Raw genomic sequence first — 15116 nt, 5'->3', positions numbered from 1 at the left:
AGTGATAGACGACAAGGACACATTGATTGCAGGAGCTTACCAAAACGTCGAGGAAAAGAGACTAGTCATTATTTAGCCAGAAAATGTCATAGAATGACAAATGAATGAACATGTAAACTCCTCACGTACAACTGCATGGATATACTAAATGTAGTATTAAGCGACGCTATTTCTCAACGCAGCCATATGTTTATCCTTACTATTAACATCCTCTTGTAATATGTAAAACAAATACACGCTTTCAAATTGGTTAGTCTTATTATCACTGTGGTACTACAGATAAGAATTAATATAATCAAATTTTATTGTATAGCTCAGCCACTTGAAAGCCATACCATCAAATAATAAAATGTAAATGATTCATATCTGGTGATAATGCCTAGATAACAGGAAGGAAGATGTTAGAAGTAAATAGCGTTGTGTGGATTTTATTCTAATTTTTGTTTTCTTAAAAAATATATATTCTATCTAGGCCTATGTGTTTGACAACTTGATATTTTGTCGATGAGTTGCTTTAACACCGTTACGATGTCCACTAGCGCCACATCCAATGGCGGTCCCAGGAAGTAATAAAAATAATAGCATCTGCATCAAACGAGAATATATTTATGAATAGTGATTCAGTAAGTGTTACTGAAAATGTTTAATCACTGTGATTATAGTTTACAATTTAGGATTGTGTTATAGTAATTCTATACATAGTCATATAATTTGCACTTACTGCTCGCTACTATCTGCTGTTACGGGGCTGGTAGTTTTTCCACTGGATACTACTGTCATAATTAATGAAGAACGTCTTTTGAACATTGATGCTGTAGATTTTTCCACATATCCATCCTATTGGAATCATTTATAAGTATGCATACTAGAATCGAGATTAATATTTTGTATAATTGATGTACCTGATTCACATTTTTCAAATCTGCTGACTTTGAATGCCTTCCTAGTTGTTGCATCACTGAATTCTTGTCGAAGAAAACTTTTGAGGTACTTGCTGCATCATTGACAGTTACGTGATTAATGTTAGAACTCTTACGAGTTATATCCTCTCCAAGAGTGACAATATTAGATGCCATAGTAGTGTCTGCTGCGCTTGGTGTAGGATAATGAGAATTAGAGCAATTATTATATATTTTTTTGACAGTCCTACGATTTGAGTGAAATATTCGCGAAAGTAGAGATGAGGTTTTCTTGAATGTTTGTACTGAATCTTTTGTTGATATTGAAGGTTTATTATTCTGTAAAATCTCTGTTGAATTTTGAATCCATTCTCTTTTCTTCCGCGTCATGAATTCCGGCAATTTTGTTGTGTCCTTAAATGCGATATGGGAAACCTGTTCAGTAGCAATTTCTAATTTTTTCTCTTTTGTCCTTTTATCGTGCACATTATTATCCGAAGATTTCTTAGAGGATTTTGAATGTCGTAATATCAGAGCCTTCAGAGAATTTTTAGATCTATTGGTACTAGCATTTTTTAATTTCTCAGGCCCACTTAACGTACTTAAATCATTTGATCGAAGATTTTCTTGGATTTCAATATATTTTGAAACTGGGTTTTCTATTGGAAGCGTATACGTAGATAAATTTTCGGAATTTAGCGGCGCAGAATCAGTTTTAGTCAAATCAAAATTCCTCACCGGAGTCTCCTCTGGCAATATGGAAATAAAGTTTTCATTTCTATATATTTCGTCGTTTTGATATTTTTTTAAACGCTCGTTAGAATGATCTGAAATCGTAGACTTTGTTTCATGAAGAAATTTTTCATTTTGTTTGCTGATTTCGTTTTCGGATGACGGTTTAATAATTATTTCTTCGATCAATTGTTGCTGGCATATTATTTCACTCTTTTCTTTTACGTTCGAAATATCGTCTAATCTTGGTGATCGAGGATGTAATCCAGAGATAAATTTATTTTTAGATTTTTTGCCTGATTTTGGATCAGGCGTTGCGAATAATTTTCCCAGAATTTTGGTTTCGAATATTTTGCCCGATTTTTGATATTTCGAATTATTGTCAATTCCTTCGTTAATTACTGAAATTTCATTTTGACTCACGTTACTACGAGGATTAGATTGGACTTTTACATCCTTCAAATCTAAAGTTGTCTTTGAACAGATATTTGATAAAGACTTAGTTTGTCTCATATCATTTATCATTGGATCAGATATAATCAATCCAATATTACATCCGTAATATTGTTCTGAATTTAATTTCATGGTATCATTTAAAATATCTATTGTCGAATGTTTCGTTAACGTTTTTATATTATTTTGAGACGTCGATGGTTCCACCTTTCGAATCTCTGTTCCCGCAGTTTCCGTGATATTTCGACGATTATTTAATGATCTTTTATCACTATTAATTTCTTGCACCGGAAAAGATGACATCAATACATCGTGATCCTTTGAAGCATAATTTTTCCCAGATATTTTAGCATTATCAGTTATTTCTGAGCCCTTCTTCGATGCAGTACTAACTTTTTTAAAATCGGATCCTAAACTGCTCTTCTGTGATGCGATTTGATTATTCTCAACAGAATTTGATTTAACACCAACTAATTCTTCGTTACTGGAACGTGTTTCACTAGAAACTTTCTCATAACCTTTCTTACGCTTTTCGAGAAAATCTAAAGGATTTTTAAGCAAAGGTATACAAGAAACCGTTTTATTCTTCTTATTGGATTGATCCTTATCAGCAACTGATGTTTCCGCCAACCAGGTTCGTTCCTTTCTCATAATACATTCAAACGCATCGTTCTTGTACGAATTGGACAAATTTTGTTCATTGTCCACAAACAGAGTGCTTTTTGTCTCGCATATATCTCTCTTCTCTACTTCGTTCAATAAAGGGTACATTAACAGTTCTGCTTCTTTGACTGGTTTTTCATTTGTATATAGAGTTTTAATCGGAACATTACTATCTTCTGTTCTCGTTTTGATACCCTCCGAATCCTTGTTTAGTTCATCAAAAATGATCGAACTCGCCTGGTTGTGTGTCCTTGATCTTCCAGTCGATTTAAGTAATCGTAAAATTCTCTTTTTAAAATTCGATACATTCTTCTTATTTAAATTTTTCTTATTCTGTGCATTTTGGGTTTGACTATTCTTATCTTTGAGTTTCTTAAAAACATTTTGGATAAATGATAAATTACTAGGTCTCCTTTCATTTGAATAATCCGTTACCCCATCGCATGTGATTTTTTTATCGGATCTTTCTTTCGATTGTGTACTAAAACTATCTTTTTCTTCCTGCGACGATGCGCTCCAAATATTTTTCTCCAAGGTGGAAATACTTGATGCTGATGCTAAAACTCGTGAATCATTCTGATTTGTGATAATTAATGTATCCACGTAAGTGGAACGATCTTTCGTTTCAAGCAAAGTTGAAACAGAAACGTTTCTTGTCGAAGGTCTGGAAGTACGATGAGTCGATTTTATTACTCTATTATTATTTTTGCTTGGAATTGAGTGTACCGACTTGGTCACGCGGCGTACTTTTCTTTTTGAGCCAGCATTACGCAATTCTTTCTTCGATGAAGTATTTGAACTCGATGGTCCGTTATCTGTCACGCTTTGCTCAGACTTTTCAGAACTCCTCGAAGCTCTGGCAGAATTATTTAAAATCACGACGTTGTCCGCAAGACTGACAGATTTTCTAGTTTTCGTCAGTAAATTCTCACTTCCTGTAGTTAATACTGCATTATCCATGATACCGTTTTGTTGAAGCCAGCATAAATTTTAATTGGTTATGATAAGTGGATATAATTCATTATTTGCGCAACGGCAGTAATGAGTTAAAAATCTGTCTTTCAATTGCAGCTAACTCTATTTCCCCTGGAAAGTCCATTTTTATATAAAATTTGCCGGTTTAATTTTCATGCCAAATGGGATTAGTTAAATTTTTTAAATCGAAAGCCGACTGAAGAGTAGTCAGGGAACATTTGAAAATTTTTTATCGATTGAAATTGTGGGAAATTTCATTCCGGATATGGTATTTATAATTTGAAGATGTTCTGTCGATTTTCAGAATACATACGATCAAGCATGGGATCAAGGAGATGAAATAACGAAACGAAAAGTTTGAAAGTTTTTAACCAATTTTATAATCATTTGTATCATGTATAATTATTTATATACAATGTGTGAATATGCAGTTCATATGTATTATTGGCTAATACAATGTCATCGCAAACCTCTAAACCATTCAACGTGACTCCTCAAACGTCTGCTTCTAAGCATCAAAATATTTCCAAAAATTTCATCCGACGTTAAAGATTCACAGAAAATTTCTATACGTTACAACTAATGAGCCTTGACACAATTTTCGAAGCTATTTACAGGATTTTAAAGAGGATCTCTTAGACTTTAGGACTGTACATCATAATTATATGAAACCGAATAAAGGATTTTTACTATATTGCAAGTAACTGTTTTTATTGTATCCACAGCCCAATTTCTCAATACGTATCTTAAATGATTTAAAAAACACGGAATTTCATTCCATTATAGATTACACGAAAGAAAACGATATAGGAAGCGAAATAATGTAGCAAATAGTAATACAAGAGTAATAAGGCTCACGAGTCGAGTAGTACTGTTAGATTGTGTACATATACGTACTTTTCAATTAGTAGAGAAACAATGATTATATTGATCTCACGAAAGAGGGGTTTGATATACGTATACGTTACTTAATATTTAATTGTGATCGAGATGAGTCGTTATATAAACATATTATTAAGTACTATAAGGTATATACGAATCGATTATGGAAGAGTCAATTCGACAGAAGAAATATGTTCTACTTCGTTTCTGCAAGTAAATAAACAATTTATCTCGCTTAAATATTATATAACAGCGAAACTGCGAGGTTAGCGCCATGAAATAAAATGGAGTTAAGCTAATTATTTGTCTTTAAATTGACGCTCGGATTTTAATTATTATGTCGCCGAACCTAACACCTCGACATATAGAAACGCCTTGAGAAATAATTCTTTGTCGTCCACGCTATGGAGATAAAATTTAATAGGCGTGTAAATTGTTGATTTGAAACGTTGGTAGATAAGACGGTGTTTATGGTGCATTAATAAATGACGAGTGCACAGTTTTTTTAAACCAATATATCATATCATATCATCACTTAATAGTGAAATAATTATTTTCTTATAAGTATAATAAGTTTCGATAGAATTGAAAAAGCGATATACTGTTGTATCAGTCAAAGTAGGCCTGCGTATTCGCAGTAGAAAAGTACAGAAAACTAGTACATAATTATGATTACAAAATAGAGATGCATTTTAAAGTAGTGAATGTCCAGGATGCAAGATACAGGTATAATAATTTGCACGCAGAACAGTGAGATCTAAGAAACGCGCTTGATCTGAGAAAAATACCCGTTAAACATGGAATGTTTGGAAAACATTGTCTACTTAAAAAATTCTCCAAAATTTTCAGAACGATCCACAGTTTTTCCAAGTGTTCCAATGTTTACCGGGTAAATATAGAAATTGACCCTGCTTAATCGAAGTACAGTAAACCGCGTGAAACTGAAATGAAAAGTCTGAGATATTTATTAAAACTATGTAAATTTTTAGCACCTGTACATTGCTGCTATATTTACGTATTTTAAAGAACATCAAAATGAAACAGAATTAGAAACATGCATGATGCTTTGATCGCACAGTGAATCAATATATTTCGACTGTTATACACTATACTCTTCATTTCCTTTAAACATGTCCAAGTTTCAAAACTTTAAGATTGAAAGCAATATCCATTCCGTTAAATAGAATATTCGATTATAAATACTTTGTACAGAACTGTTTTTTATTCCTTTAGCTTTATCATGTAGGGGGTTCGATATCTATATGTCGCTGGTATATTCGTAATACGAATTTCAAAATTCCCTGATCTTTGACATAAGTGTTTAGCTATCGGCATTAAGCCGTGAACCTCTTTTGGCTCTTATCATTACTAATCATGATGAGCAATAAGATTCGAAAACGCACAATATAATTGGTACATCAGTATATATATACGAAGACATATATTCTGCTCGAATAAAATTCTGTTGTTGCTTTACGAAATTTGTAGACACCATAGCCCGTATTCAGAACTCGCTTTTAGTGCAAATAACGCGCTCTTAAATTTTTTCATAGTGACTTTTAACTAAAAGCGACGCTGTTAGTGACTTTAAGAGCGAGTTCTGAATACGGTCTAAAATCTCAATTTTTGTGTGTTCTCTTCTTCTTCCTCTTATGTAAGTATATTACTTTAATGGATATAGTACCCAGAGATTCTTGGAAAATTTAATATACCTTTTATATTGTGCGTCACGTTTTTTTAAGGGATGTCTGAAGCACGAAGAATCTATGCAAATTTTCCATCCTCCGTGTAACGACGATTTCACAAAAACATCTAAATTAGCTTCTAATGCAAAGCAGGCCTCGACGTGTGTCACATGTTGATATTTTATCGACTGTAACTAGTCGCAAATAGGACTATATGAGAACTCCTTATGATGGTGTCAACCAAATTGATCACATTATTTTATGAACTATAATACTGTACCGAATGGACTAGATTCAACGGTACTAACACTTATTTACGAGAAGGCTTACTTGTATAATTATTTATAAATGCTAATCACTGTCCATTATGGAAACTTCTTTACTCGGTGCCTCCCTTAATTCGGATTCGTCGACGTAATTATTTTTCAAGTTCTTTTCTTCCAATGACTTTACACACTGAAATTATTTGAACCAAAATGGATTTTTGTTTTTAATGGTAATAGCGCCATTAACTACTTACATCTTCGATTTGTATTCGAGGTGCTGTTATTTGCTCAGGATAATGCCAGGGTTTAAGATTTGGATTATTTTGTAATTTCCAACTTGGATAACCTACTGATGCTTTATGCAATTTTTTTACTAACTGTATATTTAAATAATACAAATTATTAGTCGAAAGATGGAATCCAGAATATGTAATGTAAGAGTTAACTATAAAATAGATCAATACATATTATTTTATATAAATCTTTCTTACCTTTGGTGCAAATATCTGCGTAACTTTGTTAACCAGCCATACAGGTAATTTTCCATGAGGATCTGTATGCGAAACATACCCCAATTCTGAACCATCCCCATTTAAAGAAGGTCGTACGATATATCCTAAGAAATATTAATGTAAAAGGTTAGTGAGGCTTTATAGAAAACATTTTTGTTTTTACAAATATCCAGTAACTTTGCGATAAAGCAATCTCTAGCGAGGATGTACCTACCTGTGAGATATGACGTTGCTCTTACATAATGTTTCCTGGGTGGGTAATCTTTATGGAAAACGGAGTGATTTAAAATAAGCTGCTCCAATCCTGTATCGAGCCATGACCGCTGCAGTACAAAATCTCGATTTTTCAATGGTGATGGACAAGCCACTAAATTATGTAAATATATAATGTACTTAGATATGCAAAAGCAGTGGAAACAGAGTCGAAAGATAATTCTAAAAATACTTACTGGAGTAGTAACCAATATCATTATTAGGATTAAAAAAGCCTATATCTTTCGACTCAATCATATGCGTATCCCAGACTTTTCTATATTCTGGATCGTGCAGAACGTCGTACAAGGTCTCAGGCATGACATCAGGAAATCTTGTTCTTATCTACAATGAGCATCCATCGACTTACGACGAAGCACAAGATTTCAAGTAAAAATACACAATGGATATGATTTTTTAAATAAATACGAGGTCATGCATTTAAAACATATGTTGTCAAAGGTCTTGAACATTATCTCTTTCAATTATCACCGTAAGCATGTTATCTGCTTAGCAACAACAAACACAGCAAAAGTTTTTTTAATTCACTTACTTTCACCATACGAAAACTAATTCCTGGAACAGATTTGGTCCAAACAGATATATCAGGCTTATTGTAGTCCAGCCTCCAATCATTGTTGTCATCGTAAAGTCGTTTCAACTTTTCAAAATCTTTGTCTTCAGCAATCTTGACAACTCCAATATCCATTGTACTCAGAGCCTACACACAAACTGACAGGTATATTCATGGGTCATTATACAACTACTGATTTGCAGAAGTTTTTACCTGGGACTATAAAGTTACATTATCTTATGTCCACTGAATGAATCATGTTGCTTATTGCCTAATACTTGCTGTTTTATCCACGCTAGAATAAGCTGCCTTTAATCTATTGTAAATTATCTAAGTTTTATCAGTCTAAATTTCTTATATACAACATAAGAAATATTGTTTCTAATTTTCAAGGCTCAAGGATCTTAAATCTAACTGACAATCCAAGGTATTTACCATTTATAAATGCATGACATCACAAAACATTCTATTTATAATATAAAAGAAGAAAGTGAAATAGAAATTGAATGACAATAAGAGAAACTATTGAAAAAAATATGAAAAAAGGTAGTATAGCTCGTGATAAACAATAAATTTTCATGCTGAAAAAGTATCCCTTAACCTAACGTAACATGTATTTAATTGTATAAGAATACAATAACAAAGATCATATGTTACTAATAAAATATGTGGAAATTAAGTAGAAAATATATACATACCGTCTAACGCAATATTCGACGTACACGGTTGTTCTTGAACTATAAAGATACGCGGCCGGATCAGATAAACGATAAGAGAGTCATATCAACGGGTCGACGAATGTAACATACGATAGGAAATTTCGCGTAACTGAATTATTAAGCGGCAGCGTAAAAACTGAAAATGGACTAATAATAAGAAGGAACAGTCAGTACGCGAAGGCAACGGTAAAATCATCGGTGCCGCGAGAGTCGGTAAAATCTACCCTCCCACCCAAGAAGAGAAGACCTGCGCGTCCCATCTCATACGTTTTATAGCTTTCTGCTTGGCTCGTAAGTTTTATTTATCGATTAAATCCAATTAATTAAGGGACTACATAGGGTGCCCGGCGCCAGATTGCCGACACGCTGATTGACGCTGATGCTTGACAGTTGTCATTTTTAAGACGTCACTGTGCACGTCAGAATTCTCGCCAGGTTAGGTCCTACCGGTCGTCATTGTTGTGTTATAAATAATGTTTAATGCCAACAAGCCACGGTTCAAAAATTACGTTTGCTGCGAGTATTATTTTTATATATCAAAGATATTCTTAAACGCAATACAGAACTGATACGATAATCCCTATATCATTGAGATCGTAGCAGACGCAAACCAATACATTCGGCCTGACATCTGCGTATATATTAACTAAATTGATTTATAGTTAATTAGGAAACAGGATTGTCTGTAAAATATTGTGTACTGAAAAGAATAGTTTAATATGTTGTTTTGTTTTGATAATAAACCTGTAAAAATATATATATATTTATTTGAGGTTTGCTACATTCATTCATTTCAAACGCTAGTATTGATTCACCTTTATAAATTCAGCGCCATTGTTTCTCGAATACAAAATATTTTGTGCGCTAATTTTTTAACTAAATTTGAAGAAATACTTGTTGCTTTTTTTCCAGAAGGATATTAATTAGAATTGTTTATCATGGCACCTAATATTTCTGTGAATACTGGGAATGTAACCTTAGATGAGAAGATCAAAGAATGGTTACTTTGGAATAAGGTATTTAATTTTTTCTATTAGTTATTTCTTAATAATTTCAAAAATTTATAAAGTATAATTGATATAAGGTTAATTGAATGTTATACCTTTAATTAATCGTTACATAAAATTCTTTGTATCATTTACATGAAATGTGCCCCATAGGATCCAAAAGCTGCAGAAGAAGTTCAGAATTATATTGATAATGGAGATATTAAAAAATTATCCCATTTATTTCTTAAAAGACTGGAATTTGGTACTGCTGGCCTTAGAGGCAGAATGGGACCTGGTTATAGTCAGATGAATGATTTAGTTATTGTGCAAACAAGTCAAGGTCTTACAAAATATCTTTTGGACACAATTTTTGATGTTCAAGATAAGGGTGTTATTTTGGGATATGATGGTCGTTATAATAGCAAAAGGTGAGTAATTGAACAAGAGCCATAAATTTTTTTTTTTCTATTGATATGCATAAACATTATACATAGTTATATTCCTTATAAAGTTTACACAATTTTAAATATTTACTATACTTTAGGTTTGCAGAACTAACAGCTGTGATTCTCATAAACAATAACATTAAGGTTTACATGTACTCCACTGTTTGTCCTACTCCATTTATTCCATATGGAGTATTAACATTCAATTGTGCTGCTGGCATAATGATCACAGCTTCGCACAATCCTAAGGAAGATAATGGATACAAGGTTTATTGGCAGAATGGAGCTCAAATTATTCCACCACATGACAAAGGAATACAAAAAAGCATTTTAGCAAATCTTGTACCTTTAGATGCATCTTGGGATGTATCAAAAATTTATGATAGCCCACTTTATAAAGATCCTCTGAAAGAAATTATGCGCTCATACTATGCAGTATTGAAAGACGATGTTTTATATCCAGAAGTCAATAGAAATACGATATTAAAGTTTACGTACACTGCAATGCACGGTGTAGGATATAATTATATGGTAGCAGCTTTTGAAGCTGCTAACTTTAAGGTAATATTTCTACAATATAAGTTTGAAAACATCACTAGTACCCAGATACACACACTAAAAAATTTGAATATTTTGCTTTGAAATTGTAGCCATTTATAGTAGTTGAAGAACAAAAAAATCCAGATCCAGAATTTCCTACAGTTAAATTTCCTAATCCTGAAGAAGGAAAGAGTGCATTAGATCTTAGTATAAAAACAGCTAATTTAAATGAATCTACTATAATTCTGGCCAACGATCCAGATGCGGATCGACTAGCTTGTGCGGTAAAATCCAAAAAGTAAGCAGCCAAGGTCATTTTTACGTATTATACGCTTATTTTGCAAAATTATATATTCTTATTTATATAGTGGAGATTGGCGAGTATTTACTGGCAACGAATTGGGTGCATTATTAGGTTGGTGGATGTTACATGTTTATCAAGTTCGGCATCCCGATGCCGACCTTAGTAACACGTACATGCTTGCATCCACGGTTTCCAGTAAAATATTATCTTCAATGGCTAAGAAGGATGGCTTCCAATATGAGGTTTGCATAAATATTGTACTCATATCTTCAGTATAAAAGTATAACATAGCGAATGTGATCTCTTAGGAGACTTTAACGGGTTTCAAGTGGATGGGCAATAAGGCTACGGAATTGATACAGAACGGTAAAGATGTTATATTTGCTTATGAAGAGGCTATAGGTTTTATGTGCAGTTCAAATGTCCTTGATAAGGATGGCATTAGTGCTGGAGTGCGTGTGGCCGAAATGGCAGCTTACCTTGAAACTATGGGCCTTACACTTATTGATAAACTGGACGAACTATACGCGGAGTAAGTTCTGACATTTTAAGTACCCTTTATAGTGGGAATAATACATCTCTTAAATGTGGGCATAAGAATTTCAATGTAAAATGCAGATATGGTCATCACATCAGCGATAATTCTTATTGGATTTGTCACGAGCCGGAAACGATTAAAGCCATTTTTGAACGTTTAAGAAACCACAATGGAAAACCTAATTCGGTAAGTCTCTTATTCATTACTCAAACTAAATTTCAATCTTTCGATGATAAAAACTTTTAAATACTAATTAAATAGAGTCTCTTCCTAAAATTGATAGTACGAAATTGTATTATATTCTGTATACGTAAATATCTGGTAGGCTGAGATGTGATAAACTTTCTCTATAAAAGCATGCCTAACAGTTTTCCATAAGGAATAAGCAATTGTATATACAGTATTGCGCATTGCATGAAATAATAACATTATGTAACAATTAATTATAAAAGACTGGAATTTAATTTGTTTATCTTACAAGTCAGAGGGCAATATTTGTGATGCTTATGCGCGTCGCCATATGCAAATTCATTTAAAAAAAAGTTCGTCGGTGATACCTGAGTCATCATCGGACATTACGTCAAAGTGGTGAAAAGTATTAAATTGTTTAAATCCCTATCTAGTAGCGTTTGTCTTCAAGGTAAACTAGTGCCCGCAGTGTCGTAACGCTTGGCGAAGCATAAAATAACCAAGAAACTCATAGCATATCGTAAAACAGTAATTATTGTTAAAGACTTGAGTAATATATCCCTCTTTAGTCTACCGTTGATATCTTATCACAAAGTAGTTCTTTTTTCAATTCTATTATCTTCACCAGATTAGGATCAACCAATCAATAGGTGGGCACTGTTGTCCCAACAGGACAGATCACCACTACATTATCAGCTATCGAATTGGCACGAACAAAAAGGAGTACTTATACGAAGTTATTGTAAAGTGGACTTAGTCGAGACTGAAACTTGTTAAAGAATACATTCAAGTGATTACGCTACCAACGAGTTCTTATAATTGTGCTATTCAATATTCGTTTTACAAAAAGTGAATTGTTGTTTATCAGGATGACTCACTGAAAATTTTACTGCACGTATTACACATTGGAAATATCGGGATGTCTGAATTCAATCCTGGATTAAAGAGTGAATTCTAAGGGTACATTAAAACTGCGACTAGTACACTCAACTGTGATTAACGTGTACGCGTGAAGTTTACAACCTCTTGCAAAAATTATCCAACTTCATTCTATTTATATGCTGATTCTAACTTGTTTTGACGTTTACTTTCCTTTCACACTGTTTCCATTATATTTCTTTTGAATGGAGTATCTCTTTTGAGTATTTCATTTTGTGAATAGAATTATTAGACTGTTGTTATACTGTTATTATCTGAAACGTAGTTTCGTTAGCCTTTGCTAATACGATTTTTTTCTGCTTTGTATGGTGTTTTTCGTCTCTACGTCCCCACTTAGGAGTATTAGCACCTGAAATATTAACATAAATCACTTGCGGCTGTTTTCACTCAAGTAATAATCAATGCACATTTCACCTTTGTATATTGTATGATTAAATTCTTTAATCAATTAAATGTTTGCAAAGATGTCAAAGGATACAATGTGGCTGAACACATTGACAAATATGTTCTTTACGTCACTCACACTTGTACCTTCTCTCCTCCTTGGCATTCTAGCCATACCTGTTGTACAGTCTCTTTACTTTCTCACACCGTTCTTCGAGGAAACGGCGATATCGTAAGTTCACATTTTCGTAACCGAAAAACGAATAACCATATCTCTATTGAATTTATGGAATGAGATTTACAAAATTATTCATCCTTTTTACAATATAACTGAATAGGGGTACAACATTTTACTTGAATAAATACAATAGTTATTACTATTTAAAATCTATTTTAAAATGTATCTGTCTATTAATTAGTATATATATTCTTTAACGTATTCCTCTTAGGACACGTCGTGACTATTATCTGCTTCTTTTTCAGTATCCAACCAGCATTATCGGAGGAAAATATCCAATAATCGGAGTGAGAGACTTAACGACTGGCTATGACAATACTAAGCCTGGTAACAAAGCGATTTTGCCTGTATCCAAATCCTGTCAGATGATTACCTTTACGTTCAAGAATGGTTTGGTTACCACATTACGGACTAGCGGCACGGAACCAAAAATTAAATATTACAGCGAGCTATGTGCATCTCCTGAACAACAGTAAGTATTTGTCTGGATGTCAAGTTCGTTTCTTTTTTTCATTGATATTTTTCAAAAAGCAATTTTACATTTAATTTAAGTTGTATTTAGTTTGACATTCATTTGCAAGCGATTATGATGCGCATGTCTGTTGGAAAATGTGACTCAACCGGATGAATGTTTAAATGAAATTATCAAACAGGATTTACATTTTATCAGTAGTCTGATACAATTTATGAAATAAATTAATCAGTGTCAGAGGATATGAGCAAGACACCATTAAAATCGTAATTTTTTCATGAATGCAAAATGGCATAAATGTATTGCGTTGTTACAGAAATCTGAATGAACTAAAAGGAATATTGAGCGAGATGGTTTCGGCTATCGTTACGGAATTCCTTCAACCTGAAGTAAACGGACTTATACCTCGTAGTTCTTAATATCTGTAATGTTTTCTTTTGATACAGAATAGTTGTAGAGAAAAAATCCAGCTGCTGGTCTCTTGGTAGTTTTATAATCAGTGCGTACCACTTAGAAATTCGTAATTCATATTACAAACTCATTACTAAATTGTATCATTCTGTTCTAGTCATCGCATTATTCCTTTAGAATATTTTTGAGAAATGTCAAGAATACAATTCAATTCTATCATCATTCTCTAACTGTCACAACTAACTGTTAATAAATTCTCATACTAATCGTTTGATTCGTAATGATCGTCATTATTTAGCACTTATCATTTGCGTTTAAAAAAATGTTCATTAGAAGCGTTCCTCATGCATATTGTTTCGAAGAAAATTACGTCATTCCAATTTGTACTATCAAAAATATTATTTTTCATTATAAAATACATATCTATTATAGGATAAAACAATGTTTATCTGTTTGGATGTTATGTACAATACAATTAATAAATTGTATCTGAAATCAAATTTGGCTTTCTATAAAATCACTCTTCTCTATCAGTGTCGCTGATTAGGGATTTAAGATAATTATTCAACCACTTTTCAAATATCATCATGTGGTCATCAATCTTATCAATATCTTTAAATTCCAAAGATGGTGGGCGTGTGATAGTATATCCATACAAATAACACAGAGATTCCTCGTACAAACGAATAATCGCGACGACATCATCGGATGTAACTTCACATCGTAAGGCCAATCTTGCATGATTCTCAGCTAATGCAGATCTCAAAATGAAAATATTACCATTAGGTCATATATGAGTAGAAAATTATTGAAGGTAAATAAATAATAAAATTATGCAATTTACATTAATTCAATTGAACACGATGGCAATTGATCACCTCTAGCACGTCGACAAACTACAAAATAATTTTGTATCATTTGTCTAGCCTTTTCAGAGAGAAATACATCACGTCCATTAATAACTCGTAGGTACTGCGAAACAAATATTTCATTACATGCTAAAATCACAAATATCAAAACTAATTTTAAAAATTATACTTCTGCCATATCAAGA

General features: G+C 32.8%; 4 protein-coding genes across 10 annotated transcripts; 1 reads left to right on the top strand and 3 right to left on the bottom strand.

The window, feature by feature from the left end:
* Nucleotides 1-428: 428 nt before the first annotated feature.
* Nucleotides 429-3988, bottom strand: LOC107263548. The gene is made up of 3 exons (XM_025081098.1): nt 903-3988; nt 722-837; nt 429-585 (listed from the first exon to the last, which is right to left on the bottom strand). Exons 1-3 carry the CDS (start codon nt 3705-3707, stop codon nt 465-467), a joined length of 3042 nt encoding a protein of 1013 aa, XP_024936866.1. The 5' UTR covers nt 3708-3988; the 3' UTR covers nt 429-464.
* A 94-nt stretch (nt 3989-4082) lies between these two features.
* LOC107263719 (START domain-containing protein 10) lies at nt 4083-8728 on the bottom strand. Of its 2 annotated transcripts, none has more exons than XM_015731215.2 (7): nt 8592-8728; nt 7873-8040; nt 7517-7664; nt 7282-7434; nt 7047-7171; nt 6810-6932; nt 4083-6745 (listed from the first exon to the last, which is right to left on the bottom strand). In XM_015731215.2, the coding sequence occupies exons 2-7, from the start codon at nt 8026-8028 to the stop codon at nt 6641-6643; spliced, it is 810 nt and encodes a 269-aa protein (XP_015586701.1). In that variant the 5' UTR covers nt 8029-8040; nt 8592-8728; the 3' UTR covers nt 4083-6640. The 2 variants fall into 2 exon arrangements, with proteins under 2 accessions (XP_015586701.1, XP_024936883.1); XM_025081115.1 differs by lacking the exon at nt 8592-8728 and adding an exon at nt 8107-8225.
* LOC107263717 (glucose 1,6-bisphosphate synthase) lies at nt 8043-14562 on the top strand. Of its 6 annotated transcripts, none has more exons than XM_025081107.1 (10): nt 8043-8058; nt 9525-9628; nt 9773-10029; nt 10146-10608; nt 10698-10885; nt 10956-11133; nt 11200-11423; nt 11510-11615; nt 13425-13651; nt 13968-14562. In XM_025081107.1, exons 2-10 carry the CDS (start codon nt 9551-9553, stop codon nt 14068-14070), a joined length of 1824 nt encoding a protein of 607 aa, XP_024936875.1. In that variant the 5' UTR covers nt 8043-8058; nt 9525-9550; the 3' UTR covers nt 14071-14562. The 6 variants fall into 6 exon arrangements, with proteins under 6 accessions (XP_024936875.1, XP_024936873.1, XP_015586696.1 ...); XM_025081105.1 differs by lacking the exon at nt 8043-8058 and adding an exon at nt 8189-8320; XM_015731210.2 differs by lacking the exon at nt 8043-8058 and adding an exon at nt 8766-8903.
* Nucleotides 14552-15051, bottom strand: LOC112493797. Its single transcript, XM_025081118.1, has 2 exons — nt 14907-15051; nt 14552-14823 (listed from the first exon to the last, which is right to left on the bottom strand). The coding sequence occupies exons 1-2, from the start codon at nt 14978-14980 to the stop codon at nt 14580-14582; spliced, it is 318 nt and encodes a 105-aa protein (XP_024936886.1). The 5' UTR covers nt 14981-15051; the 3' UTR covers nt 14552-14579.
* Nucleotides 15052-15116: the final 65 nt, after the last annotated feature.

The sequence above is a fragment of the Cephus cinctus genome, unplaced genomic scaffold, assembly GCF_000341935.2.
Source record: "Cephus cinctus unplaced genomic scaffold, Ccin1 Ccin1_scaffold0160, whole genome shotgun sequence".
Lineage (NCBI taxonomy): Eukaryota > Metazoa > Arthropoda > Insecta > Hymenoptera > Cephidae > Cephus > Cephus cinctus.
The sequence above is the reverse complement of the archived record's forward strand: the minus strand, read 5'-3'. Positions and strand labels throughout refer to the sequence as shown.

What these genes read in the sequence shown, in the direction of transcription:
- LOC107263719 (XM_015731215.2), bottom strand. Translation starts at nt 8,028, where the DNA reads ATGGATATTGGAGTTGTCAAGATTGCTGAAGACAAAGATTTTGAAAAG. An exon ending in AGCAACGTCATATCTCACAG is followed by an intron (nt 7,172 to 7,281) that starts GTAGGTACATCC and finishes AATATTTCTTAG; the next exon opens with GATATATCGTACGACCTTCT. An exon ending in CTCGAATACAAATCGAAGAT is followed by an intron (nt 6,746 to 6,809) that starts GTAAGTAGTTAA and finishes AAATAATTTCAG; the next exon opens with TGTGTAAAGTCATTGGAAGA.
- LOC107263717 (XM_025081107.1), top strand. Translation starts at nt 9,551, where the DNA reads ATGGCACCTAATATTTCTGTGAATACTGGGAATGTAACCTTAGATGAG. An exon ending in TTGAAGCTGCTAACTTTAAG is followed by an intron (nt 10,609 to 10,697) that starts GTAATATTTCTA and finishes TTGAAATTGTAG; the next exon opens with CCATTTATAGTAGTTGAAGA. An exon ending in CTGGACGAACTATACGCGGA is followed by an intron (nt 11,424 to 11,509) that starts GTAAGTTCTGAC and finishes TGTAAAATGCAG; the next exon opens with ATATGGTCATCACATCAGCG.
- LOC107263548 (XM_025081098.1), bottom strand. Translation starts at nt 3,707, where the DNA reads ATGGATAATGCAGTATTAACTACAGGAAGTGAGAATTTACTGACGAAA. An exon ending in ATTTGAAAAATGTGAATCAG is followed by an intron (nt 838 to 902) that starts GTACATCAATTA and finishes TGATTCCAATAG; the next exon opens with GATGGATATGTGGAAAAATC. An exon ending in ACAGCAGATAGTAGCGAGCA is followed by an intron (nt 586 to 721) that starts GTAAGTGCAAAT and finishes CGTTTGATGCAG; the next exon opens with ATGCTATTATTTTTATTACT.
- LOC112493797 (XM_025081118.1), bottom strand. Translation starts at nt 14,980, where the DNA reads ATGATACAAAATTATTTTGTAGTTTGTCGACGTGCTAGAGGTGATCAA. An exon ending in TCGTGTTCAATTGAATTAAT is followed by an intron (nt 14,824 to 14,906) that starts GTAAATTGCATA and finishes TTTCATTTTGAG; the next exon opens with ATCTGCATTAGCTGAGAATC.